General features: G+C 48.2%; 2 protein-coding genes across 3 annotated transcripts in view; both read right to left on the minus strand.

Annotated features, from left to right (window-relative positions):
• Dsn1 (DSN1 homolog, MIS12 kinetochore complex component) lies at positions 27 to 12,040 on the minus strand. Its single transcript, NM_025853.3, has 11 exons — positions 11,940 to 12,040; positions 10,813 to 10,838; positions 10,133 to 10,456; positions 7,654 to 7,727; positions 6,648 to 6,720; positions 5,799 to 5,889; positions 4,101 to 4,160; positions 3,685 to 3,762; positions 2,572 to 2,719; positions 1,698 to 1,785; positions 27 to 1,246 (listed from the first exon to the last, which is right to left on the minus strand). The coding sequence occupies exons 2-11, from the start codon at positions 10,835 to 10,837 to the stop codon at positions 1,161 to 1,163; spliced, it is 1,047 nt and encodes a 348-aa protein (NP_080129.2). The 5' UTR covers position 10,838; positions 11,940 to 12,040; the 3' UTR covers positions 27 to 1,160.
• A 3,365-nt stretch (positions 12,041 to 15,405) lies between these two features.
• Soga1 (suppressor of glucose, autophagy associated 1) overlaps positions 15,406 to 27,054 on the minus strand; it is a 69,227-nt gene continuing 57,578 nt past the window's right edge. The window contains exons 13-14 of one of the 2 annotated variants that reach the window (XM_017319023.2): positions 25,155 to 26,502; positions 15,406 to 23,464 (exon numbers count right to left, since the gene is read on the minus strand). In XM_017319023.2, coding sequence (XP_017174512.2) covers positions 23,318 to 23,464; positions 25,155 to 26,502 — 1,495 coding nt within the window. In that variant the 3' untranslated portion in view covers positions 15,406 to 23,317. The remainder of the gene's footprint in view (positions 23,465 to 25,154; positions 26,503 to 27,054) is intronic. The other variant, NM_001164663.1, reaches the window with a different exon arrangement.

A 27,054-nucleotide genomic window follows, 5' to 3' on the forward strand; every position in this document is an offset into this window, starting at 1 on the left:
ACTATTCTACGTCTGCCAGATGGCTGGTCACCTCTCCTCAGTTTGGGTGAGGTTGACACTTTGGGTGGCAACTCTCCTGTACCTGACTCCTTCCCAGAGTTCCTCTTTCTGGATGTACTACGTTAGTATCCAGCCTTCTGCTACAGGCTACAGGCTTTTTATCTTAACCAGTCACAAGGTGCTTTTTAGGAAGGCAAGGAAGGGCAGAGACACACTGTCACATAGTGTACACTTCAACAACTAGGCAAAACTTGTAAGTTTATTTCTAATCCAGACTTTATGTATCTGCTTGAGTTCTCCATGTGGTATTCCATATGAGATAGTAGCTTTCCCACCTCATTAACTACAGTATACTCATTTTATTAAGTCTTCAACAACAAACTATAACATTGTTCTAGGCTTTTACTCTTTAAACAAATCCTCACAGTGTCCTTACGACATAGATTCTAACATCCATCTAATGTTCGAGATAAGAGGTTAAATAACTCTATCTCAGCCCCAGGAAATGACAACACACGGTTTTTAAATAACACGCCATTCACTAACAGAACTTAAAAAAAATATTAAAAACCCCAAAATATGGGGACTAAAGGTGCAGCTTCTTGAGGGTGCTTCCCTAGCACCCACAAAGCTCTGGGGTCAATTCTTAGGGAGGCAGGGGTAATTCCCAAAGGAAAAAATTAAATTGGCACAGCCTTTTCTTGTCATGAATTTAGATTCCAGGAAGTCAATTCAATATTAAAAACTAAAGCACTCTACAGAGATTAGGACACTTCAGAAAATGGGCATGCTGTAAAGTGTCCACACATACCCGTTATGTGACAACATCCTATAATCCACCTTCAGTCCCACACTCACAAACTTTAGCGTCAGTCTTTTATGGCAACAACCCACCTTGGCCTCTAAAACATTTCCTTGAGGTTGGTTTTAGATGTCTCTGGATTATTTTATGGGATGAAAAGCGCTGACCATGAGGATGTTAGGAGCAACGGACGACTGGTTCTGAAGGCCATTTTGAGCATCGTGCACATCCCGACAAAAAGTGTCCTTAACACACTCTTCTGGATACATACATGCTGTCACTCGGCAACAGTGAAGTGCTGTAGAGCTGGGACATTCCAGCTGACTGCTGTGAGGTAGGGTCCCTGACAGGATCCTCATCACTGCGTGGAAGGTGAGCTCTGGAGGGGGAGCTTGAGCAGTTTCCGAGCAGGTGAAGAGTCTAATTGGTCCATACTTCTCTTCTCTGCAGAGGCAAGAGGCCAAAAGATACATTTCATTAAATTCATACAAAATGTATTGGACAGTGTGCCAGACAGTGAAGGGTAGTAAATGACACATGAAGTCTTTGTCCTCAAGGAGATGGCAGTCTAGCAGGAAAGCTAGCACGGTGTGACAAATAAGACAGTGGCTGGAGGAACCACTGTCCCATAGCCAGGAAAGCTATAGGAGAGCATCCACAGCTTGACTTCATGTATCCTTGAAAACTAAAGCTATCAAAAAACACTGGGTAGCTTCATGGAGTGCATCTATGGAATCTACATCGAGGCATTTCCTGTCATCAATATTTGACTTCCTACGGGAAGTATAACAAGTCTAAGGACTTCTGTCTGGAAAGGCAGTTTGCATCTCAAAGGTTATCTATCCATCAGATAGAGCCAACCCTCAGCCGTGGTCCCCTCAAAGGATGCACTTACTGAGCTGTACTGACACCTTCTGGAGGTACTGAGTACTCTCATCCATGAGGGCTTGCAGCTGCTTCACTGATCCTTGGAGCTCATCCATCTGCAGAGGAAAGGTCAGCATGAGCAGCAGTACTCTCTGACTCCCCGCACTACCAAACAAGCTCCTGTTTTGGGGCTTGTTTCAGCCTCAAATGCTTATGCCAGACATTCTCTCTTGGCACCGCTGAAACATACCCCACACGTCTCCACCCTGCTCTGCACCCCAGGACACTGACCCCCAAACCTCTACCCACAAGATGCCAGGCCCTCTAGTTTTGTTTGACTGTAAGGGCAAAGAAGCTGCTAGCCACTGTATGCAAAGCAGCAGGCCTGCTCCTCCTGTATTCTCTACTCCTTCTACTCTCTTGTTAGTATCTAACATCATATATTTACTTTAAAATTTTCCCGGTTTTCCCAAGGAAGAGAGGTTAATATCCATTTTTTAAACCTCCAAAGCTCACCTGCATTTGGAGTATCCCTGAGGGCTACACTTTAAAAGGTTTGGTTGCTGCTACTTAAGTGTTACCACGGTGAGGGATGGGCCTTTAGAGGGAGTCTAGGATCTGTGGAGTCTGACCTTGAAGTGACTATTAGTTCCTTCCCTCTTTTTCTTACCCATCACCACGAAGGGAGTAATGTCCTCTGTCACATGTTCCCAACACAATCTACTGCATGACCACAGGTCCAAATCAACAGGATTTAAGCAACCATGGACTATAACTAGCAACCAAAATAATCCATTCCTTCTTATAAGTCACTTCTGGTCTTGTCACAATGTCACAAGGCTAAAAAAGATGACGAGTCTAGAAAGCAAGGTAATCAACCTAAGAAGCCTGAAGCGCCTTACCACTAACTCCACGTAGGCAAAGACTTGGTTCTGATCTTGTACTATTCTCTGGTAGTCTGGCTTCGTGCTAAGAACTTCCTTCTGGGAAGACCTGAGGTAGGCTGCAGGATCCACCTTGACTTCAGTGATTCTGGTTTCAGTTGATCCTCTAAAAACAAAACAAAAATAAAAGCCTTTTCCTGGAACTTACAATCATTTCCTGGAAACAACATAAGAGAGCCTTTGAGAGGCAAACCCTGTTCCCCTCAAAAATCATGTTCCTCATAGCCTCTTTACATCACATCTGTAATTAGGAGCTCACCTAACATTCTTTTAAAAATTTGTTTTATGGACATGAGTACACTGTAGCTGTTTTCAGACACCCCAGGAGGCGGCATCTGATCCCATTTTAGATGGTTGTGAGCCACCATGTGGTTGCTGGGAATTGAACTCAGGACCACTGGTTCTTAACAGCTGAGCCATCTCTCCGGCCCTCTCACCTTTGCAGTTGAGATTTAGCTGGGGAGAAGCAGCTTTCAAATGACAGCTGAAAGGTGTGTGGCGCTGCACTTGTAACTCCAGCATTAGGAAGCCGAGACAGGACGACTGTGAATTTGAGGAGCTGAGACTACCCATGACTGCCTTGGGAGACCGTATTTTAAATGATGAACAAAACTAGTTCAGAAGCTAAATAGACAAAAATCTAGTGCTTTCCCACCTCCCTCAACTTAACTACCAAAGATGGCCTCTCACACCTTCTACCTCCCGGGCCACTTCCCTCATGGCTGTCTGTTTTCATTAAGGCCTTAACCAAGGGACTCTCCTAGCTACAGCTCAAAAACCATGTGCTCACTAAGGAATCCTGAAGACCATTGTTGGCACAGAACCAGGTGAACAGGTGCAAGACGGCTATGTGCCCGTCTCCCTGAAGAATCTGAGTGGTGACCAAAAACACGACCTGAAAGCAGTTCTGTTTGGGTCCCTCCCTTTCCACCAAGAACACAGACACTTTAAGTTGACTGAAGTATGAAAACAGATTCAACACTCAATCTGTACGAATGGATTTGAAAGAAATTCAAATCAAACTCCACAGGGTAAAAAGACAGCGGCTCCTTTCCAGTTCCCGGATCTAACCTGGGCATCTCTTCAGGTGGAACCTCGTTCTGGTACTGCAGTAAGAGCCGATCCCAGGCCTGACGCTCTAAAGAAAACCTGTGGAATTCGAGAAGGGAAATTCGGTTAACTTTCGGTCACATTTGTAATCATTCAGGGCAGCAGTAAGTACTTTAGGCACATAATCTGGTTATAAAATTCATTAAAAGGTCGTTAAAGGATTAGAAAGCTCAACTGATTCAGAGGATATTAATTTAATCAAGTAATACACAAGCTGTTAAAATCAAATTAACACCCTTATTTCCTAGACTCCACCCTATCAAACTGTCCATCAGGGCTGGTGATAAGCCTTGTCACTTCTAAAGCAGACACACAAGTGCTGCCCACCATGTGCACCAGGCATGCTCTCCAGGCTCGGTCATTTCCTTTCCACTTACTTTGTTATATATTCTTTCACCTCAGCTACTGATGCTTCCAGTGAAAAATCTGCTGCTTTTCTGGAATATAGATGATATTTTGAGATTAATATGAATTCTCTATCAATCACTCGCTTTTCATGAGTTACATAATTTTAGTAGCACTAAAATATATTCATAGTTTTTTATTGTTCAGAAAATGTTCGATGGGCAGTGGTGGCGCACGCCTTTAATCCCAGCACTCGAGAGGCAGAGGCAAGAGGATTTCTGAGTTCGAGGCCAGCCTGGTCTACAGAGTGAGTTCCAGGACAGCCAGGACTGCAGAGAAACCCTGTCTCAAAAAACCAAAGAAAATGTTCTTGGGGGAGGGGGGAATAATACAATATCTACTCTGCACTCAAAATAGCTAAATAGTTTTTAAATCTGTTTTTTTCACCAATTCCCATTCAAATCATGGAGATTAATCTTTCTCAAAATAGTTCTTTACTCTTCCTTCCTAACTTTAAAAGTCCATGACTACTGCAAAGAGAATTAAAGGCAAACCTATTAACTTGGTTTTTAAGACTGTGTTCCGGTTCCTCACAATGTAGCAATCTCTCATGGCTCAGCTCAATTAGATGATGATCTCTAACAGGAAAGAAGCAGGACTGAAACTGCCGAACTGTGGAAGACATACGCGGCTTAGACAGGGTAACTCCTGTCTGTCTACCAAGGCATGTGCACAGGGTCTCTAGCAAGGAGGCAGCAGCCTGTGCTTATTATCTACATAAAGAGATGTTGTTGGGCTAAAATATCTCATGTCTGATTAGAAATGTCACTCTCAAGAACTTGTGGAAGGGGGATCTTGCAGGAATTCCAAATTCAGATCCAGTGCGTGATTTGTTCCAGGGTGGAGTTAGAAGTTGTGACAGCAGCCTCACCCTTGAAGGACTACCAAGGGGATGGTACCCTATTAACATAAACTCTACTTATTATTACTAATGTTTATGTGTGCACATGCACACGTGTACGTGTGCACATGATACAGTGTATGTAGAAGTAAGACGTCAACTTTCAACGATAAATTAATTTCCTTCCACAAGGGAGGCATAGTTAAAAATGAGGTCAACAGCTTGTGCAATGAGAGCGCTTTCCTATCCCCACTGAGCCATCCTGCCAGCCCATTCTGCTAATATTCTTGCTTGCAAAGAGCATTAGAATATGAGCTACCCTCTGCATGGCAATCAGAGACCTGAGGAATGGTCCCCTCAATCTTTCCACAGCTGTCACTTTTCACTCCCCAGGTCTTTTGTGTTTCAGTCCTAGAGTGAAATCATTAGGGTCCTCTTTCAACCCTCTGTCATTATCCTACCTGCTGACTTCCTGGAGTATCACTAGCTGAGACTGAATTTTCTGTGTTATTTCCTCTAATACAAATATGACAAAAGGACTTGACTTCTTATCTCTATATCTCCTTCCTCATCATCTAGAAGAGCCTGGTACAAGCCAAGCATGGCAGTTTATACCTCTAATCCCAACACGTGGGATGTAGATGTAGAAGGATTACCTAAATGTTAAGGCCAGTCTAGACTACAGAGACCCGATCTCAGGAAAGCAAAAATAAAAAATTACAGAGCATGGTGGAACATGGGTGCTGGACAAACTTATGTAAGCAATGGGTTAACTATAATCAAGCTGTAACTCAGTTATACTTAAGGACAGAAGGGGAACTGCTCTTACTCTTTTGAATCTTCAACAAAACATTTTTGCAGTGTTCCATCATTTCCCAGCCTGTCTGTAAAATGTTTCAATTCTTCAGAGAGAGAAGATGCTAGAGAAAATAAATTTATGTTATAAAATAGAAAGGCCACAAATGTTCACAACAAACAGATGACAAAGATATTAAGGGGTTTCCTAGTCTAGGGTCTCTGATCCCATTCTGGCCCTCTTTCAGACAAAACAGTCACGTAAGTATGCAAAGACTTTATTTGGGGGGTTGGAAGTTTAGCTCCATGGCGGAGAACTTTCCTAGCAAGTTCAAGGTCTTGGGTGTGGCACCCAGCACCAGGCATGGTTATGATGGATTAATTAGTAATGGCCCCATGGGCTCCTATGTTTGAATATCTGGTCCATGTTGGTGGAACATTTTTGGAATGATTGGGGGGCTGTGGTCTTGTTGAAGGAGGTGTGTCTGTGAGGGTGGGTTTTGAGGGCCATGATGTTTTATCACAGTAATAGAAAAGTAACTATATGTGCATGGCGGGTGGGAGGGGGCAGGGGAGACACAAATACAAAAAAAAACTATCCTTTTCTCTGGGTAGAGAGCTAAATGGGCGGCAACTGTATTAAGTGTTTTTAATACTCTACTCATGAAGAAGCAGTTAAACATAAGATAGCTATACAATTTTACTTTTTCCAAAAATGTGAATGCTATCACTGTAGAGAAAGCATCACAGAAGTCAGGCAACAGTGAAGAATGTAGTGATAAGGAGCAATTTTTAATGAGGTGGAGAGCCTGGTTTTAACATCATGGCTGTCTCCAAAGGAAGGAATGGAAAGGTCAGAGACCTGTCTAACTTAGCAACTCACCTTTCGCTCTAAAACATTCAAGGCTGAAGTCCTTAGTGTTCTTTAAGAAAGGTTCAAGTTTTTCAACAGAGAACTAAGTATTAAAAAAAAAAAAAGCACTTTTAGTAAAACCAAAGTCTCCCAAGTAAGCTCTCTGTGGCTTCATGCTACTATGAACTTTATGATAAAAACTACAGAGCCGGGGCGGGGGGCAGGGGGGGGGGGCCGCGAGTGCACGCCTTTAATCCCACCGCTTGGGAGGCAGAGGCAGGGCTATACAGAGAAACCCTGTCTCGAAAAACCAAAACCAAAAACAAACTACAGCACCTAACTTTTTCATCCAACACTGTTTATACAGATAAGTATATCAAGAAAAATTCTCTGTTGCTCACTCTATATAGTTTTAAAATATATTTATATACAATTGTTTTTATTTACATATTACATACTTGTATGTTTATACACATACACACACACACACACACACACACACACACACACACACACACACACACGTATGATATACTTTTTTGTTTGTTTGTTTCTTGGAGACAGGGTTTCTTTGTGTAGCCCAGGCTGTCCTTGAACTCAGATCCACCTGTAAGGCATGCACCACCACACCTGACTTATGTTTTGATTTTTAACTTAGGGAAAACAATGGTCATTTAATTCACACAAATCACTTGCTCACCCAAACAGTCCAAAGCACCAATGCCAGAAAACAACTTAAAAAACACTGGTCTACCATGTAGCTAGCCTTCAAATGTCTACAGCAATAGATCTTGACCTCTCACTCTGAATTCCCACCACTTGCTGCCAATGAGGAAATGGTACTGGGGAGCCTCTCAGCTGCTCCGCTGGCAGCAGCAGAGCTCAGTGCAAAGGCCACTCAGCTGCCCAGGAGAGAACTGCCAGCGCGGGAAGGCATCTTATCCCAGGTTCATCACTCAGTCTGACATCTCTCTGAAGTTGTGACAATTACAGACAACACCAAATGAAAACACTTAATGATCCCTGAAACTCTTACCTGGAAGCTGGAGAGCAGGAGGGCGCCCAGCCGTTGGCTCTGGGCTAACTTCACACTGATGGACCTGCAGAGCTCTGACATAGAACAGCACGTTTACTGATCATCAAAGTTAGTCAGCAAAACAAGACTGAAAAATCTCCCTCTCCATGTAACCCAGCTTAAGGCAAGCTGCCTTCTGAGTAAGAACAGAATTCTAATTTTTCCAGGCTCACTGAGGAATGAAGTTCACACTTTCATGTACCCAAATTTTCAAGTCTTTTCAAGTATTACATTAAAATCTTATTTAACAAAGTGGTTGACAATATCGTAGTGAAACCTATTGCTTTGAATGTCAATTAAAAAACAAAGTAGAGCCGGGCATGGTGGCGCACGCCTTTATTCTCAGCACTTGGGAGGCAGAGGCAGGCGGATTTCTGAGTTTGAGGCCAGCCTGGTCTACAGAGTGAGTTCCAGGACAGTCAGGGCTACACAGAGAAACCTTGTCTCGAAAAACCACAAAAAAAAAAAAAAACAAAAACAAAAACCCAAAGTAGATAAAAATAATTTAGGCCAATGGTGGTGGTGCACGCCTTTAATCCCAGCACTTGAGAGGCAGAGGCAGGTGGATCTCTGTGAATTCAAGGCCAGCCTTATCTAAAGAGCAAGTTCTAGGACAGGGCTACACAGAGAAACCTTTTCTTAGAAGGCATTTGTATAGCAGGCACGGCAATGTGCTTTAATACATAATCCAAAAGAGCTATTTTCTGGGGTTGGGGCTGTTGCTCAATGGTTGAAACCTCGCCTTGATTGTACGTAGACTGAATCTGACCCTCAGCACTGAAAAGTAAAAACCATTTCATATAAACAACATAAGTTCCACTTTACAATTGAAGAAATTCAATCAAGTAAGGAAAGTAAGACTGTCTGAAGACAGGCTGAAGAAGCCATGCTTCAAACCCAAGTATGTCAGCAGGGTTGGTAGCAAGCTGCCTGTGGGGAGCTAACATTAATAGCCAGTACCAGCTCAACACCTGCTGTATAACAGACATTTTTCTTTCCTGCTAGGCACATCTCACTAAAATTTTAAGGCAAATATCTTTTATTTAATTGGGCTTTTTTTTTTAAACACAGTCTTGAAATATAGTCCAGGCTGGTCTTAAACTCCTGGCAATCCTCCTGCATTGGACTCCAAAGTGCTGAGATCACAGGCAAGAAGGGCCACGCCTGGTATGGATTCTGTTTTGCTAACAGATGGTTAACACTGGGGCATGGCCCACAGGCTGCTTAGACTCTTTGCCCAAGGTTGTACAGCAGGTCTTGCGCGAATGGACTGGGAGGTGCTTTACATGATCGTGTGACCGACCCAGACAACTGGAAGATGGACCTGCTCTTTTCTCAATGACATCCACTTAAAAAACAATTGTCAGATAGTAGGAAGTTGGCTTTAAGAATTCTTGCCCTTCAGCTGATCGTCTTTCTGGCCATAAGCAAGGAAGTCTGGCGGGTAGCCAGGGATTACCAGGAAAATTATTCATCTTATTACCTGGGTGATCTGATGCTCTGAAATGGGAGTGAAGGTAGAGCTAGTAATGGACAAGCCAGCACTCTCCTGGCACAGCTGGCCAATAGAGCGCATAACACTACAGGAGCAGGTTTTGGACTTGGCTATTTTAACTCAGATCCCCTCCAGATATGCAGCCACCCGAAAGGACAGTGATTCGTAAAGAGAAATCCCAATGGCTTTAACGCTTGAGGGTCTGCTAGCTGCCAAGGGTGCGAGTACTGGGGCTTATTGCCCCAGCTTACTGAGGACTTAATACAAAGGACATGAAGCCCAGGCTCAAACTAGACTTTCTACACTAATATCCTGTACTTTGATCCTGACATATCAAGTGATTACAAAGTTAGAAAAAAGTCACAAATTACATTCAAATATGGCATCCCTAAAAACCATTTTACTGTTTCTTTTTTTTTTTAGTTTTGGGGACTAAATGTGGGGCCTTGGGCATGAGAGATACGTACCTCACCACTGAACTACATAACCTATCCCCATTTAATGTATTTTTATGTGCATCTTCCTTCTGAGTCATTTCTAGTTAAAAAGGCTAGAATCAAGCAGGTTATCAACCCCACTGGCCTTCTGTCCCATCTTAGGGATGAGACACAGAGGGAACTCAAATCCCTAGCATCCTAGATAGGATGACGTGTTAAATAACTAGCAACCAGGATTTCTGTTCATGGCAGCTAATATGTAAACAGCAGTTAATACTGAACACGCATTCGGTGTGTGGCACTGGGATTTATAAACAAGAATGTTCCCACAGAGTCATCTCCATTTTATAGGTAAGGAACTGAGGCACAAGAAGGTGATGTGTTCAAAGCTGCAGGACTAAAACGTAGCCAAGTGCTGTCTACCTGCTACACTCTCTGACATTCATGTCTTGCTGCCTCTTAGATGGGCTAGAAATCCATCCATCGCTTTATGAACGCAGCATCCCACCTGTGATGCCTGGGTGGAAGGGAGCCAATGACTTCCGCCGGTTTACTTCTTTCATGCTTGCTCGTCTCCAGGACTGCCTTCTGTCTTGAGGACGGATAGACTGTTCTTGAGGGGACAAATGAAAGGACCTCAACTGAGATCCCTCCTGGTGGTCGGCACCACAACTTTCCCCCTCTCCAGGGTTCGAGCCAAGGTGGTTTTTTTCCTCTGAAACGCCTTGCGTCATCATTTCCTGGTAGGCAGAGGATTGAGGCAATGCTTCCAAAGGCTTGAGACTTGGCTGCAATGGACGATCCTGAGTCTCGGACATCGTGGGTTCCTGGTCTAGCATTTGTTATAGAAAAGTCAAAATATAAAATCAAAGCTACCTCAGATACAAACCTCAGTAAGTATCCAAGCCAAGGGTGACAACAGAAAATGCACACGCCCACTTTTTAACTGCAGCAACTTTAATATATAAGATGGTATACAGTTGAAGGACCAGCTTCCTAGGAGCCTAGGCAGAAGGGAAGGAGGACGGAGGGAAACCTATTTCCCTGGTGATGGAAACCTAGAGAAGGCCTTTTTGTAAACCCACACACGTGTGATTCCAAAGGCACCAGGAGCCAAGGAGGATTCTGGGATAGTTCAGGAGCCTGATTCCCAAAGCAAGAGGCATTGAATTTCACTGTAAAACTCACCTTCTGATCTGGTCACTGACGTCATCCTGGATGAAGGAGGAAAACAGGAAAATGAGGAGATCCGTTCGAGCTCCAGTCTCACAGGGGCCTCACTATCCCATAATAGGTCTCATGCTTCAGGTGCCCTCACTTGCCTCCTCCGAGATTCTCAGCAGCAAGATTACTATCACTGACTGCTGTCTTCAAGAACTCGGTCTACAGAACCTATCTTAGCTCCTCACTTTGTGAGGCACTAGCCCCCAGTTCCGTGGAAGGTCTTAGGATCTTTGTTTTCCAAACGAGAAAACAAACAAACAAACCCCGCATCACTTCTTACTCTCTCCAGATTTTGCCATGGCTGGAAATCCTACTTTTTAATCTCTGCCCACATCTGTCCTTCTACCCATAAAACAGAGTCATCCTCCTCCCTAACTCTGCTTAAATACGCAGTCACTTCTCTTTGGCAGATTTGGAGGCCACACATCTTTCCTCTATAGAACTGGTTGGAGATCGCACCACATCCCCATTTCCAGCACCTGTCACAGAAAACAGACAGAGAGGCAAGGTCGAGTATCCATCCCGCCACCTTGCATCTAAGTCTCCCTCCCAAAAGACCGCTGAATGTGGAGGACGCTTGGTAAAAGCGAATGGAGGCTGAGGGACCATACTGAAAGGACAAAGACTCTAAAGATCTAAATCACCACAATCCTCGTGGGTGATCACACAGACTCCAGCTTGGATAACAGACATTGAAGCGCTTCTGAGGCTGTACACGTGACAGCCTTCTGACGTCATTATCCCAATCAACAACAGGTCCCACAACTCTGAGTAAGGGACTCTTTCGGGAGACCCAGGTTCCCGGGGCACAGCAGTGTAACCCCGGCTGCCACCCCAGCCCTCCGACCTGTCCCAGGCCACTATCTGGAGTCAAGGACGCCAGCAGTGCCCGGGAGCGAGGAGTGGCCTTCTTTCAGGCGTCCTGTCAGGAGAAAGTCTCTGAGCCCCCGGGGCCCTGCGGCTGGGAGCGGCCGGTGGGCCGGGCAGAGGCGGGTCAGGGGAGAACCACATCCGGGTCCCGAACCCCAGCGTGACGCCGGTCTAGCCCAGCTCCCCTCCCCGCGTTCCTGAACCAGTAAGCCCAAGGTCACCTCTGCAAACTCGGCGTCGCCGCAGAAGGTCCTCTCCCGCGTCAGTCCGGTTCGGGGTTCCCCGCTGCCTCCGCTACTTACGAAACTCCCGCCGAACAACTGCGCGTGCGCAGCCTCCGCCTTCCGCGCTGGCTCGCGCAACCCGTGCCTCCGGCGGAGCGCCTGCGTACTCCGGGATTTAACGTTCTGGCCCAAGCGCACCTTGTCCTACCGTTTTCACCCAGCTACAGATCAAGCACATCTGCAGCTACGTCCAGGCCTGGGGATTGACCTCTCCAAAACACCAGTTTGCTGACTTTTCCCGCCGTACATCCTACCTATGGGTGTGGTGCTGTTCCAGGCCATGGCTTCCCCTCTATCTCTTTGATTCCAAAAGTCTGGACAGTGACTTTCTCCAGGGAGAACTGGAGCTCTGAGCTCAGTCTGTACCCTGCCTATCTTCCTGCTCCATGGGCCCCTCCCATGGGCCCTTAAGTACCTAGCAAAGTTCAAGCACACCCCCTGCCAGCGTTAACAGCCAACCCTACTGCCACAACCCCGTGCCAATTCTTGCCTCTGTTCCTTTGTTCGAGCATGCTTTTTGCCTGGAAAGCCTTTCCTTTCTCCTTCCACCCTTCTATGTTGACGCTAGATGTTCAGTGCTCATGTCTGTTCCACTGTCCCGTGCCTGGGAGGGTCTTCTTCAGGACAAGGTATAGAGGCATCAGAATGCCCCCCATGCATCAATGAAGTGAATCCTTTCAGATCTGAACCTTGTGAACTGAGAGTAGTACGAAAGATTCCAAAGGTCCAGTTGTGGTGGTGCATGCCTTTAATCCCAGTACTGGGAAGACAGAGGCAGGAGGATCTCTGTGTCTTTGAGGCCAGCCTAGTACCCGGGCCAGCCAAGGATACATAGTGAGACCCTGTCTCAAACAAACAAACAAAAAACAAACAAAAAAAACAAAGAAGCAAAAGATGGGTCTGGCAGTGGTGGTGCACTCCTTTAATCCCAGCACTTGGGAGGCAGAGGCAGGTGGATTTCTGAGTTCGAGGCCAACCTGGTCTACAGAGTGAGTTCCAGGATAGCCAGGGCTATACAGAGAAACCCTGTCTCAAAAAACCAAAAAAAAAAAAAAAAAAAAAAAAAAAAGCAGAAGATGGCTAGCTGAACCATAATTTTGATAATTTTGACCATTTTGAAGTAATTGTGGTCCCTTGGAAGTTTTTTGGTAAGAGGTAGAAATGTGTATTCCAGAAGTTTCTACTCTGCCATTCTGGTCTAATAGTTTCAACAGCTATCTGGAAGAGGTGTGTTCTTATTCCTGAATATCACTTCCTGGAGCACCTCATGTGTTGATGTCCCCAAAACAGAACTTAATATTCCCGGCCAGAGCTGGCCATGTTGGGACACACTGAGATCACTGCCTCGTGGAATCCAGTCCCAGTAAACATCCTTGCTCGGAAGTCTTCCGTGGCTCCCTTCTGTTAATAAGATGCATACAGATTCTTGCCCTGTTCCACATCAAAGTTTCATTTCTTAACTTCATTTCCCCACCCCCTTTCTGGTTACTTTAAAGCAGGTTCTCATGTACCCCAGGCTGGCCTCAGTATATAGCCAAAGATGACACTGTAACTTCTGACCCTCCTGTCTTTCCCTCCCAAGTATTGCCACCATGCCTGGTTTTGCCTCTTTCTCCCAGGCTTTCTCTCTCTGAGCCTCTCCTCTGTTTCCTGCCTACAATCCACTACCATCCCCTTTGTCTGCTCAACATTCCAACCCTGGGTGTGCTCCCCTGGGGCTCCCAACTTCCATAATTGATGCTAAACATCTTATTTTCCAGGCCCATTTATTATATCCTCCATGGCTGGCACAGGTCTGGCTGTTGTTAGCCATCCCTCTCCTCCCCCAAACCCTCAAGGAGATCTATAAAAGTTAAGCATTGGGTCTTAGGCTGTCCAAATATCCAGAAATGAGCTAAAACTGGACCATAGGAGAATTTCTGGCAGTTAAATAAAAAACAGCATTCCTCCGAGACTGGTAAGACTGGTTCCCATCTGTCAACGGGACTTATGGCTACCTATGGTGCTCACCAGTTAGCCAAGCCCATGCTGCTCTCAGGGCCCCATCACTATCAAAAGTACCTATTGCTGGGCTTGGTGGCACACGCCTTTAATCCCAGCACTTGGGAGGCAGAGGCAGGTGAATATCTGAGTTCAAGGCCAGCCTGGTCTACAGAATGAGTTCCAGGACAGCCAGGGCTATACAGAGAAACCCTGTCTCAGAAAAAAAAAAGTACCTATTTCACTGGCTAGCCCTTCTCACCTCCTCCTCCATCCTAAGCTCCCTCCGGCTCCTGGGCTTCCTACCCCCCCCCCATGAGTCTTCTCTCTCACTCCTCCCCCCTCCTCTATCCCATCTCTTTCTATACTGCTATCCCCACTGTTCTCTCCCACTTCTGAAGCCCTGGCCATGTGCAGTCTACTTCTTTCTCTGCTCTGGACTATTCCAGAGGCCTCTGGCTGTCCAGTCTTATATTCACAATAAAAACCTTAACCATATTATGGAGTGGTGGCATTGGCACCTTCTTTACTGTATCCCTCATGTAGACCAGGCTGGCCTCGAACTCAGAAATCCGCCTGCCTCTGCCTCCTGAGTGCTGGGATTAAAGGTGTGCACCACCATGCCCAGCTTTTTTTTTTTTTTTTTTTTTTTTTTTTCAAGACAGGGTTTCTCTGCATAGCCCTGGCTGTCCTGGAACTCACTCTGGAGACCAGGCTGGTCTTGAACTCAGAAATCCACCTGCCTCTGCCTCCCAAGTGCTGGGATTAAAGGTGTGCGCCACCGCTGCCCAGAGGAATGAGTTTCTTACTTGATAGTCAACAGTGACTTGCAGGTTTGTGAATTAGTTATTTTGTAAAGGAATTTTCAAGCTCTGGTTAGAAACACAAATAACTTAGGCTGTCTGGGCCTAAAGCTCTCTGCTAAACAGCTTGCCTTGCAACATGCAGGAAACAGACCCTGGGTTCCATCCCCTAATACACAAAGGTGCAAATACAGCCTAATTGGTTTCTGACTGCATGCCTCCAGAAACACTCAAGTACAACTGTCCAGCTCCCAAATCCTCAGTCCACAACCCTGGTAGGATAGGATACATTTAGGGTGTTAACTCCACACTGTAATGCCTAAAAGTATCTTTTCCCCATAGCAGATTATTTTAAGTCTGTTATGGGAAAACCTGGTTCTATTTTTCTCCTTTTTGAATGTGGTGCATTTGTTCCTCAGCAGTGGTGACACACTTCCTGAGAGACACTGAGTTACCAGCCAGGAGCCACCAGAAACTCCAACCCCCAACCCCACTGTGGTTGCCCCATCTGGGTGATTCCAAACTAGCCAGCTGGCTCCAGTTTTCCCCTCCTTCTGAGAAACTGCAGGTGGAATGGTGTCAGCTTTCAAATGGGCTGGGAAGATCAGAGAGCAGGCAACTGTTTATATGACATACTTTATTTCCAATCTACAACCATTAAAAACACTTTGTAAGTTTACACTGTACAGTTCTCATGTCTAAAATAAGACACAGGGCAAGGATAGCTGGTGGACCAGATGCTGTCCTACCACCCAATATGTCCTGGGAAGGAGCCTTTAAAGAAAGAAAGGCAGGGGGCGAGGTGACAGAAGGGAGAGGAGAAGGACAGAACAGTGGAAGGGATAGGTGGACAGTTGGCCCAAGGATGCCCTTGGTCCCTTCCCTCCTGAGTGGTCCGGCAGGGCCCACGACTGCAGGACCCTCACCAGGAAACCAGGCTGAGCAGGAGGGGCGTCACAGTATTGGCCAGGGTGAGGCGGGGAGCCAGGATGGAGAGGAGAGGCAGTCTCTAGCTCTTCCCTAGGCGCTGGGGGTTGGAACTGATTTTTGGCACTGTCTTCATGGTCTCCCTGGAATCAGGAGGACGAGGAGGTGTGGCATGGGAGGGTGAGGTGAGCAGGCACCGAATTTTGTTCTTGCAGTCTTAGGTTTCTTTCCCTTGGCAGAGGCCCTCTGGTCCTTCTGGCCTCCTGCCTCCAGGGACTCTCCCCCTTGCCTACTGTGACCACCGATTACTCGGGGAGGGTGAGCTGGGCTGAGATGGAGCCAGAGAGATAACAGGAAACCTGCAAGACCATTGCCCCCACTCCAGCTTCCAGAAAGAGGAAATGCCACAGTGCTGTTCTGTGTGGGGCCAGACGCCCTGAATCTAGGAGTCCCGCTGACTGGTTGTTTTCCATTGTTCCTGCCCAAGTTGCACTGAAAGCTCACCTGGGCCCACAACCCTGTTGCTGTTGGCAAACTTGTCTAGTCAGAATGACTAGAGGCTCTTTCATGCCCCAGACATCTGGGTCTGCTGCAGTGGGGCCAACAATCTGCACTTCTGCCAATTTCCCTGGTGATGCTTCTACTATGGGGACAGAGTTGCCATTGGTGCCCCAGCTGCCTTGATCACATTGGCAAGGCCTAACTGAAGAGGCACCAAAAGGTCTGGATAGATGCTAGGAATGATGTGGTGGGTGAGCCCCCTGTGTGAAGAAGTAAACTAAGGCACAGAGATCAATAGTTGAGCCAAGAACAAGGGTTGCCAAGGCCCAGTGGATCCAGAGGCTGTAGAGCCCAAAACAGAAAGGATATCTGAGGCCCATAGGTCATAGAGCTCCTAAGAGGACCATAAAACTGGGAGGCTCAAACTTGGGATAGGTCTCCAGACTGCCAGCTGAGGTCTCTCGTTATATAAGTGGCACAGGTGGCTTTGCATGTGTCGAGATAAGGACTCAACTGCCTCAGTCCTTCCAGGATACTTGAAGGAAACCAAAGCCTCTCCCATTAGGGTCCAGGGAGCTAGTGAAGGCCATGTCAATGGGGTAGGCAGAGAGAAGAGGAGGGTCCCGGGACGGTGAAGAAGGAAAGTGGTCAGGTGGAGCAGGGACTGTGGCCCAGGATCATGTCCTTGGTCCCCTTTCGTGGATCTGTGGACTCTGCAAACTGCAGATGCCGCTGGTTCAGGGTAGTAGGTTCTGCCAAGATGAGCTGATCAGCAGGGGAGAACTGATGGGATGGAGACAGAGGCACAAAACCAAAGAAGAGAGCTTTCAAGCTTCCCCTGCTTTATAGCAAAGCCACCGGAAGTAGGCTGGGCAGAGAAGATCCAAAGGTGAAGAGCAAGTCCCTGTCCACTCCACATCCTCCCAGGGGAAGGTGATGCTACGGGGAGACTGAGGACAGGGAAGGCAGGAGGCAGAGAGTGAGATGAATCTGATGAGGAGGACTGGAGGAGATGGAATAGCATGATCCATAGAAGCAGCGGACACCTCTAGTGAGAGAAAATACAAAATAAACACAGGACAGGATAATTCCAGATCTGAGAGCAGACCTTGGAATCGGGAGACAGACTGCACATGGCACTTCCGAGATGGGGCGGGCGGGTGAGTTTGTTGGGACAGGGAGGAGACTGCTAAGGTCACATACAAATCCAAAGGAGGAAACAGCACACCAGAGGACATAGGAAGCTGAGGACTAGTGCTATAGAGAGCCCAGGGCCCCAGAGGAGAAAGCCTGGCCCTAGGTTAGGGCCACTCCCTACGGTGGCAGAAACCAGGTAGGGTGTAATGACAGGAAGGAAACTATAGATAATGATAAAGGAGGACGGAAGGTGTGTGAGGTGGGAAATGAACTCCAACCTAGATGGGGATTCAGCCACACCCCTGAGCATGCTTCATTCACTCTGTATAGAATCTTTGAAGAGTTAGGAGCTCTGGGTTGTGCTGGTAGCTACGCCTTTGTCATGCTCAGAGGCCTCGGGCAAGCCGCATCCTTCTCCACATGTATATCATAAAGGGGTGAGGCAAAATGATAAATACCGGGTTCTATCTCCATGAGTACCTAAATCAGGCCAGTGAAGAAGGGAGAAAGCAGACCACCAGAGGTCATCGGCCTGGGGCAGGATGGGAGTTACTGTGTAGGGGTTAGTTAGTAATTATTATGGGGGTGTGGTATTTCAGTTTGGGACCAATAAGAAGTTCTGGAGATAGCAGCAGTGGTGGTTAACAAAGCATTGAGAATGTACTTCAAGGACATCTAAGGCCAGCAGCGATGGCAAATGCCAAAGGCGATAGAGGCAGAAAGGTAGTAGGAGATTCAAGTCCATCCGCGGTTACACAGTGAGTTGGAGGCCACCTGATGATACAAGAGACCCTGTCTCAAAGTAAATAGTTTTTAAAAAGCCTCTTAGGTGCTGAGGGTGTAACTCAGTGGTAAGATGCTTGCCTCACATGGACTAGGCTCTGAGTCTCATCCCTCGCATGTGCAAACGCATGCACATACACACACAGAAGGACTACAGTAGCATTTTAAAACGTGAGCAGGTTGGTGAGATTCTCCTCTGGCCCCCTTCTATTAAAGGCCAATGAGGGAAGGAGGTGCTTGGAGCCAGGGCAACTGAGGGGCTCAATGCTATAAAGAGCATGGTCAGATTCATTCGGATTTATATAGAATGCCAGCTTTTTTTTCAGACAAACAGGCATGATATATGTGGTCTTCTCCACAGCCACCACTTTATAGCTGGGGGAACTGAGACATAGACTAGCCACGTGATTGGGCCAAGGTCATTCAAAGTGGGGGCAGTTTAATATTTTGTAACTAGTCTTCTGGAAAACATGTCTTATCTTAGGCTAACCTGGTATTACACCAGTCAGATCCAGGGTCTGTAAAGAGATCTCCAGTTCCACATCAGTTTGTCTCTAGGAGTAATCATGATTTGCTGATAAAAGTGTTTCACTTCTGGCCGGGCGGTGGTGGCACACACCTTTAATCCCAGCACTTGAGAGGCAGAGGCAGGCGGATTTCTGTGTTCAAGGCTAGCCTGGTCTACAGAGTGAGTCCCATGTTTCACTTCTCGCCATGGCCTCTAGGAAACTGGAGAATGAAATTTAAGGCTGGGTATGGTAGCGCATGCCTGCAATTCCAGAACTTGAGAGGCAGAGGCAGGAAAATTACCACAGATTTAAGGTCTGCATGGCTATTTCCAGACCGGCCAGGGATACATAGCAAGATTATATCTAAAAACAAAAACAAGACAAACAAACAGCAGGGGGAGGAAGGGAGTATACTTTAAAGTATGTAATTAAGACATACCCTTAGTTCTTGTCCTCTGATTTCCCAGTTTTGTTTCCCAACAGTAGGGAGAGAACCCAGGGCCTTACACATGTGAAACAAGCGTCGACCACTGAGCTACCAACCACTTGCTAAAATCATTGAGCTAAGACCTTAGAAAATTGCCCAGGCTGATCTTGAACTCACTCCACAGCCCAAACATGCTTTGAACTCAATCCTCCTGTTTCTGCCTCCTCAGCAGCCAGGATTTAAGGCCTGTGCCACCAGCCTTTCTGGCTTTGTCGTTTTATGAAACGTATGACTAAGACGGAAGACTGTTTTGATGCCCTTTGAAAACCCTTGGAGTAATTTACCCAAAGCAGAGTTTGGCTGAGACACCCTCAGCCCCAGATCACAGCTCAGGGCTCAGGGCACTATGAACACTGACTCAGGATGCTAAAGTTAGGAATGGCTGGTACTGTGGATGTAAACACTGGTCACTGGTGCCTATGGATCTCCAGGGGGCTAAGCCCATAGGACCTCTGTCCAGAGGCTGTGGTAAGGCCTAGAAATCTTCATGATGAACTTGCTCTCAGAGGTTCAGGTGCAGTGGGTCCCTGGAACTACCCTCTGGTCCAGAATTGGAAGTCTGTCTCTGGGTTTGGCAGTGGCGAGTTTGGGATGCTTTGAATCTAGCCAGCGTCCCAGTGAGTTTGTATAGAAAGCAGGGAAGAATCCAGCTATACAGTTGATGACTTCCTGGTTCAGGCTCTAGGGCAAAAACTCTGTTTTCTCCTTTATAGAATGAGAGCACTAAACCCTATCCTGTCAAAACTGCCCCTCAAGAGTTGCCCTTGAGAGACTAAGGAGAGATGGGGAGATGGTGACGTGACCCCCTAAACAGTATAGTGCTCTAGGGAGGATGGTGGAAGGATGGTTGCTATTACAGTGAGGAGGGAGAGGGAGGCAGTGGAACTGGATCCATTTTGGGTAAGGGTAAGAGTCTGGGTTCTGTCCAGGTAAGGGACAAAGCTGAGTGACAGATGTATCCATCAAAGGTACAGAGCGAGAGCAGCACGGTGGTGCCTAGAAGGTCAAGTCTTTTGAGTACTCATTCTTGTCACCTGGAGGCCAGCTGGTAGATGAATATCCCTGGATAGGCCAAGAGACAGGGCCTGACTTGAGCACCTAGAGAACAAGATCTCTAGAGGCCAGCCTTGGTGGGAGGAAGGCTACAGGGTAAAGGGCGATAAATGCTGATGATGCCTTATTCAGTCAGGGGTCCCTAAAAGGCTCTGAGTCTCAATTCAAAACCAGTCACCAATGCCTCCTAGACAGTCTCATTTGGTTTAGCCCTGGGAAGAGGTGAGACATAGCTTAGTTTCAACCATGTAACTTAGCTCTCCCTCGTGCCTCCAGCCAATCTGTGTCAACCCTGTGAGCACAAGCCAGGCAATCTTTTAGAGGATGGGACCCTAAGGTTCCTTGGGACGTTGGTTCTGGGAGTAGGGTAGAAGCTGGAGGAGGAGGAAGAAGAGGATGAAGAGGAGAAGGAGGGAGAGGAAGAGGAAGAGGAGGAGAAAAACAGAGGTGAACAGAAAGAGCATAGATAGGAGGAGGGGTGGAGCTCCTTCCCATGACCCCAGGCCTCAAGGGGCGTGCCCCCATGTAAGCCAGGCAGTTTTCTGCTTTGGGAATGTTACCAAGACATAAAAGGCATTTGAAGAAACAAACAAACTTAGAAATTACATTTCAAAAGAGTAGAGAGATTTACAAACTGACCCTTCCACCCCACCCCCAAAGAAAACAGAACCAGTTACCAAGTAAAATGCTAAAGATCAAACCAAACCAATATTTACACGGAACATTTTCAACCCCACTGAGCCCTATGTCCAGAGGCTTCCATAGGGACAGTGACAAGTGGCCTTGCACAGTGGCAAGCAAGAATTAGAAACGGTGACTGAAAAACAAGACCTGGAGCTTGCAACACCTGTTGGGGGCCACAGGAGCCAGGTGCTGAGACAGTGGAAATGCACAACCCATACAGAGACGATGGTAAGGCTGAACGGCCCCTAAGCCCTGAAGTTCAGGGCTGTAGGGACTTTTCTCAAAGCCTCCCAAGCTCTCAGTAGCTCTGGGAGGTGGCAGAAGGCCTCTGGTGGCTTGTGGCCTGGTGTGGTCCCCTCAGCTAGAAATAACCTTAGAGGGGCCTCTGACCTCTTAGAGGAGAGCATTTGCATCCTGGAGGGACCTGGTCCTCGGTCCAATGGCCTGCTGACTATGCCCACGCAAGTTACTGGACACGAGTCAACAGCTGCTAGAAAGCACTGACCCTGATATACTGCCCATAGGAAATGGGGTCGAGGGGCTTTGGGTAACTGGCCCAGGTGTTTCTAAAAAGATAGCCTGGGTACAGGTAGGTGGGAGTGTAGAGGCATCTCCCTAGTTCTGGAGCAAACCAGCTATGCAGCTAGCTGGCTCTCTGCCTTTCCAAGGGGACCTCTGCACAAAAGCCAATCCATCCCTGGATGAGTCCGGGTCCCCAGCCAGGAACAGGAGGGTGGCACGTCACATGTGTACAACTGTAATTGGTTCCTTGGCACCAAGGGGAGGCAATGTGAGCCCTCCCCATACTGCAGTTGAGTTATACTGGTGTGGTTCAGGCGACTCCTAGGGGTGTAGGAAGGACAGGCAGTCGAGTTTGGGCATGAGGAGCCACGAGTGGCTATAAGGCTAAGAGAAGCGCTGGTGAACAGGCTGGCAGGCTGGTAGACACTCTCAGATCCGTGTGCAAAGCTGCAATCGACAACATTCTACAAGTCCATCCTGTTTTCCTGCGAGTTCTTACTTCGGGAATGTGGAAGGAACAGAGCCGCAGTCATCTGTGTTTGACTCTCATGAGAAGAGGTGCTGGCGGGAAGGGAGGGATGGGAAGGATGGTGGAGGATGTCTGGGGAGTGATGACATCATTCGGGCCTGCAGTTTGTCTGAAGCACTTACAGTCTGGCCTGTAGAGGCCGGGCCACCTACCGGGTGACGAGGGAAATGTAGTGCTCTGAGACTAAATGGTACTGGAGGAACAAGGTGCAGAGCCCCAGCTCCGCTGAGGGCCCTTCTGACAAGACCAGGAGACCTGAGCCTGCTACTGAGCTGCCTCAGCCACACGGGGGACTCCATGCTGTCACAAGCCCCACACTGTCCCAGTGGCAAGGATACCTCTAATAAATTACCTTAGGGGCTCTGGGGGGGTGAGGGTGGGGTAAGTTAAATTATTAAAATAAAGTAAATCACCTTAAATATTTATAGTATGAAAAATTCAAATAAACAATCTAGGCAAATAAACAATGTAGTCCCTTGTCTTGGGCTATGTCTTGGCCTCTTGGCTCTCCCTCTGGTCTGACCTATCCAATAGTCTCTCCCAGGAAGTGTTTCTGCTGCTGCAGGTCTGTGACGCCGAACCCTGCTACCAAGAGGCCCTAGGGATCGAGACATGGCATTGAGGAATGTACCTCTTTGTCAGGTGCTGAGATAGATGCTACCATTTTTGTTCTCATGTACTACAAAAGTTGGGCCCTCATGTCCCCATGACAAGGGAGTCAGCTCTTCTGGCCTCCTACTCTGAACCCTACATACTCCTACCTGCCTCCCAGTTCTTGCTACATGTAGGCACAGACAGGGGTCTCCAGAGCTCCAGGATTCCAAGTGTACTTAGCCCTGAAATCTGCTCTATCATGTCCCCATTCCCTGCTCCAGGCAGGTCTAACAACCAGAGCAGCAGGGCTGAGAGGAGGGAGCAAGAAGTGACGGTCACACCCAGGCCCAACTCTTCTGAGAGCCTCAAGCCGGGCCCTGAGCAAAGTGGAATTCTCTGGGTGGCTTCTCCTCCACACGTGGTCAGAAGGGAGCACCTCTGCCAGTCTTGGTCCTGGAGCCTGGCCAGAAATGCCTCCTTTTCTGGATCCTTCTAAGAAGCGGTGTGGGTGGTACCAGGCCCCCTTTGGGATCCAGAGCTGACTTGCTGAGCTCTTCAGGTGCTTTTGAGGCCCAGTCCTGGTCACCCAGGTTTGGTCGTTCTCCTTGCTCACTGTCTTCCCCTGGAAATCAGAGGTCACTGCCCAGCAGTCAGCAAGACACCTTGCTTTACCTTAATGTGAAAGCTCTTCTGTGGCAGTGGCACAGCTGCCATTCCTCCTGGATGGACTGAGGCTGAGGACACGAGCCCTTGCCTCATCTCCAGGGTCTGGGCTGCTTGAGGTGGGTGCTTGGTTGCTCAGGGACTCACTGGGGAGCTGCCCTCTCCTCCCCGCCCCAGCCTGACTCTGAAGGGTGCAGCCTGCACTTGGAAGGAGAGTGCCGGATGGTGTTGCGGGATGGCCGGATGAAGCAGGAGGCAAGTGACTGGGCGCTACAGTCACATACGGCATCCTGGGGAGAGACAGAGAAGAGATCAGCAGCAGCCTGAAGCCTGGGCTACAGCCACCCAGGCACCAGAATTCAGCCATGTCTCATGCTGAGGCAGGAGCTGCAACTCTGCTCTAGACCATATTACTCCTATTAGGGCAACAATGGATCCACATTCTAATAAAGTCTGCAAGGCACAGAGAAGGCAGACGCTGTCCGAGGTTGAGATTCTCAACACTCTACGCAGACACGACCAGCTTGGCTTGTGTTTGGGAAGTTTGCCTGCACGCGTGTTTGTGCACCGCAAGTATGGAGTGCCCGTAGAGTTTGGAAGAAGGTGTCAGATGCCCTGGAAGTAGAGCTATAGACAGTTGTGAGCCATCATGTGGGTGCTGAGAATTGAACCCAGGTCCTCTGGAAAAGCAGCCAGTGCTCTTAACGGCTGAGCCATCTCCCCAGCTCCTGGGTCTTAGTCTTAAAGGCTCTATGGTGTTCTACTGAATGGAAATACGTATTTTCCAACACCCCCACCCCCACCCCATAGTGATGGAATTTAGGGGCTTGAGCAAGCCAGGCAGGTGCTCTACCACTGAGCTACATCCTTAGTTCCAATTTACTCTCTGTTTGCTTCTTTGTGTCAGGGTCACACTGTGTAGCTCCAGCTGGCCTTTGAATTCACGATGTAGTCCAGGCTGGCCTCAACCCGTGGTGCTTCAGTCTCAGCTATTCAAGTGCTGGGACTAAGGGCATGTGCTATCATATCCGGAGTACTGAGGATTCCAGATACACTTTTGATGTGTATTTAGGTACATTCATTCTTTTTCTTTATTATTTGTGAGTGGGTGGGTGGGGGGGTTGGTGTTTGTTTGTTCTTGAAACAAGGTTTCTCTGTGTAACCCTGGCTGTAGACCAGACTTGCCTCAAAGATCCACCTGCCTTTGCCTCCCACCTGCTGGGATTATTCATTTTTTAATTATCATAAGAACAAAGAGATGGTGAAAAGCCTTGCTGTAGAACCCAAACACTCTCTCAGCTCTGCCACTTGCTAGGCAAGTGACACTCTACGAAGAATCTTTCTCTCCTCTTCTCAACAATGAAAAATGTATTGTGTTTCTCAGTGTCGTGAGGATCCGATCAAACAGGGCATGTAAAGGATGTGACATGGTGCCCACTAAGCACCTAACATGTCTCAGTAACACACTCCTTTCTCCTTTCTATCTCTTTTGAAGTGTTGGGATTGAATTCAGGGCTTCCCTGTGCTACGCATGTGTTTTTACCATCAAACCACACTCTAGCCCTGAACTGCTGTTGCTTTCCTTCTAAAAAATAAAAAAGGACATATTTTTGGTGCATGCCTTTAATCCCAGCACTTGGGCACTTGGGAGGCAGAGGCAGGAGGATTTCTGAGTTCAAGGCCAGCCTGGTCAACAGAGTGAGTTCTAGGACAGCCAGGGCTCCACAGAGAAACTCTGTCTTGAAAAAAAACAAAAACAAAAGCCAAACCAAACAAAAAGGACATATTTAAATACACACACACACACACACACACACACACACACACACACACACACACACACACAGAAAGTTCAAGGCTAGCCTGGGCTACATGAAACTTTACAGAAGAGAAGCAAAACACAGAACAGCACAAAACAGAAGAATTTGAACTTTCTAGGCTAATCCCCCATTCTGAATGAAGGGTAAAGTCCACCCATACCTCACTGGGAAGGATCAAGGATCCATCTCCATCCCGAAGGATGCCATCCTTCCCCACCTGGGACAGCATGGTGGGTCTGACCTCTTCGCTACCACCTGCCTTGGCCGCCTTCTTGTTCAGGATCCTGGATACACCCTCGGGTTGATGGTAGCTGGCTGGCGAAAGGGGCTCTGGTTTCTTGCAGCTTTCCTCGCCTGCTGCAGTAGTGGGGCTCGGTGCCCGGCCACACACGTTCCGGAAGAACTCCTGAACAATGCCATACTTGGGAGGCTCAGGTTTGGTTCGGGCCTCAGACATGCCCAGTTTCCACACAGACTCGGTGCTCCCAGAGTGCTCCACCACACTAAAGAGGCTAGAAAGCCCATCATTGATGTTCCTCAGTACAGGGCTATCCCGTGTGGTGGTGGAGCGAGCCCAGGCGGAGCCATTTTGCTTGCCCTGGTGCAGGTTCCACAGGCTGCGGTCCTTGGTGCTATCCAGCTTGGACACCGATCGTCTCTGGAGCTTGGGTGAGCCGTACTTGGGCGAGCAACATGGCCGCTCAATGCGAGAATGGACCTTGTCCAGGGAGGAAGAGATCTGCTTGCTGCGCACAGACACAAGCGAGGAGCTGCGGGGTGACCAGCTCTTGCTGTGGAGGCTGCTGCGGGGTGGGTCGGTCTGAAGACCTACACTGACCGTCCGAATGGTCTGGGTGCCCACGGTGGCCACGCCTACCGTCTGGCTGGATGTGTTCTTTACCTTCCTCTCCAGAGAGCCGGAGCGCATGGCCTGCCGCACGCAGTTGGTGATCTCCTTCATGTCGTCACTCATGTTGCCCGACATCTCAAAGTCATGCAAGGCGGGGAAAGCAGGTCCGGAACCCGAGGTGCTGGCCCCGGATCCTCCATCCAGCCGCTGCCGGGAGAAATTGCAAAGCCACCGGCTGTAGGAGCTCTCGGCCAGCCCGTCAGCCTCGGCTGACTCCTTGGGCTTGGCGGTAGTGAAGAGGAAGCCTGGCTCAATGAGGATCTTGCCCTCCTTGTCATGGACCACAGGGACACCCAGGCGCCGGGCCACTGGCGGACTATAGTAGACTCGGATTCCCGTCTTGTCTGGAGCCGTGTAGCTGCGCTGCATCTGTCTCCCTGCAGGTTCCTGACAGGCCAAGCTACCAATGTGGCTACAGTCCCGGGTGGAAAGCCCCGCCTTCTCCTTGGCGTCTTTCTCAGGCTCCACTGGCTCAGTACTCACAAAGGCAAAAGCAGGGCCGTTGGGCAGCTTCTTGTTCCGGGCATCCCCGCCAGCAAGGTACGGGGAGCAGTCGAGCAAACTTTCAAACTCAGACATGGAGGAGACTGATTTGGTCCTGGGAAAAGTAAAGGAAGAAAATGGGGTTAGTGGGAAATAACAAAGTGGACATGCCGTGGGGACCAAGCCTGTCTTGCCTATCTCTTGTAGACATCTGGCTGCTGCCTCCTCAAACCCTCTTTACACGCTTAAGTAGCACAAATGCTAGGATCATGGTTGGCCTCTGGGCAGAGGAAGGCAGAAACAGCTCTTTCAATCCCCAGAACACAGCCCTTAGCACACAATGGTGGAATCTGGAGTTAAGTACCTGGCTTCCTCACACCTGTGCTGGGGGATCTCTGAGGGGTTCGGCCTCTGCTGGCTTCCAGGTTCCTCAGCAATCCTGAGTTCCAGCTACCCCATGACATCTTGATAGGATCCCAGCTGCCTCTCCCCCCCACCCCCCTCTTCCCACCCCCATGGATCATTTGAAATTCCTTTGATCCGCTGGCTGCCTTCATTCCCTATTTCACATCCAGGTTTGGTTTGCTACTGGAATCCTCTACCACACATGACTGGTCACTGCACGGCTCTGTGGGCATCTCCAATTCACCCACTAGAGAGAGGGAGG

Source organism: Mus musculus, chromosome 2 (assembly GCF_000001635.26).
Source record: "Mus musculus strain C57BL/6J chromosome 2, GRCm38.p6 C57BL/6J".
Taxonomy (NCBI): Eukaryota; Metazoa; Chordata; class Mammalia; order Rodentia; family Muridae; genus Mus; species Mus musculus.

Excerpts from the sequence above, each read along its gene's own strand:
- Dsn1 (NM_025853.3), bottom strand. The coding sequence starts at position 10,837 with ATGACGTCAGTGACCAGATCAGAAG. Across the intron at positions 4,161-5,798 it reads TTTGTTGAAGATTCAAAAGA|AAAAGCAGCAGATTTTTCAC; the intron begins GTAAGAGCAGTT and ends TCTATATTCCAG. Across the intron at positions 1,786-2,571 it reads TTGCCTACGTGGAGTTAGTG|ATGGATGAGCTCCAAGGATC; the intron begins GTAAGGCGCTTC and ends TTTCCTCTGCAG.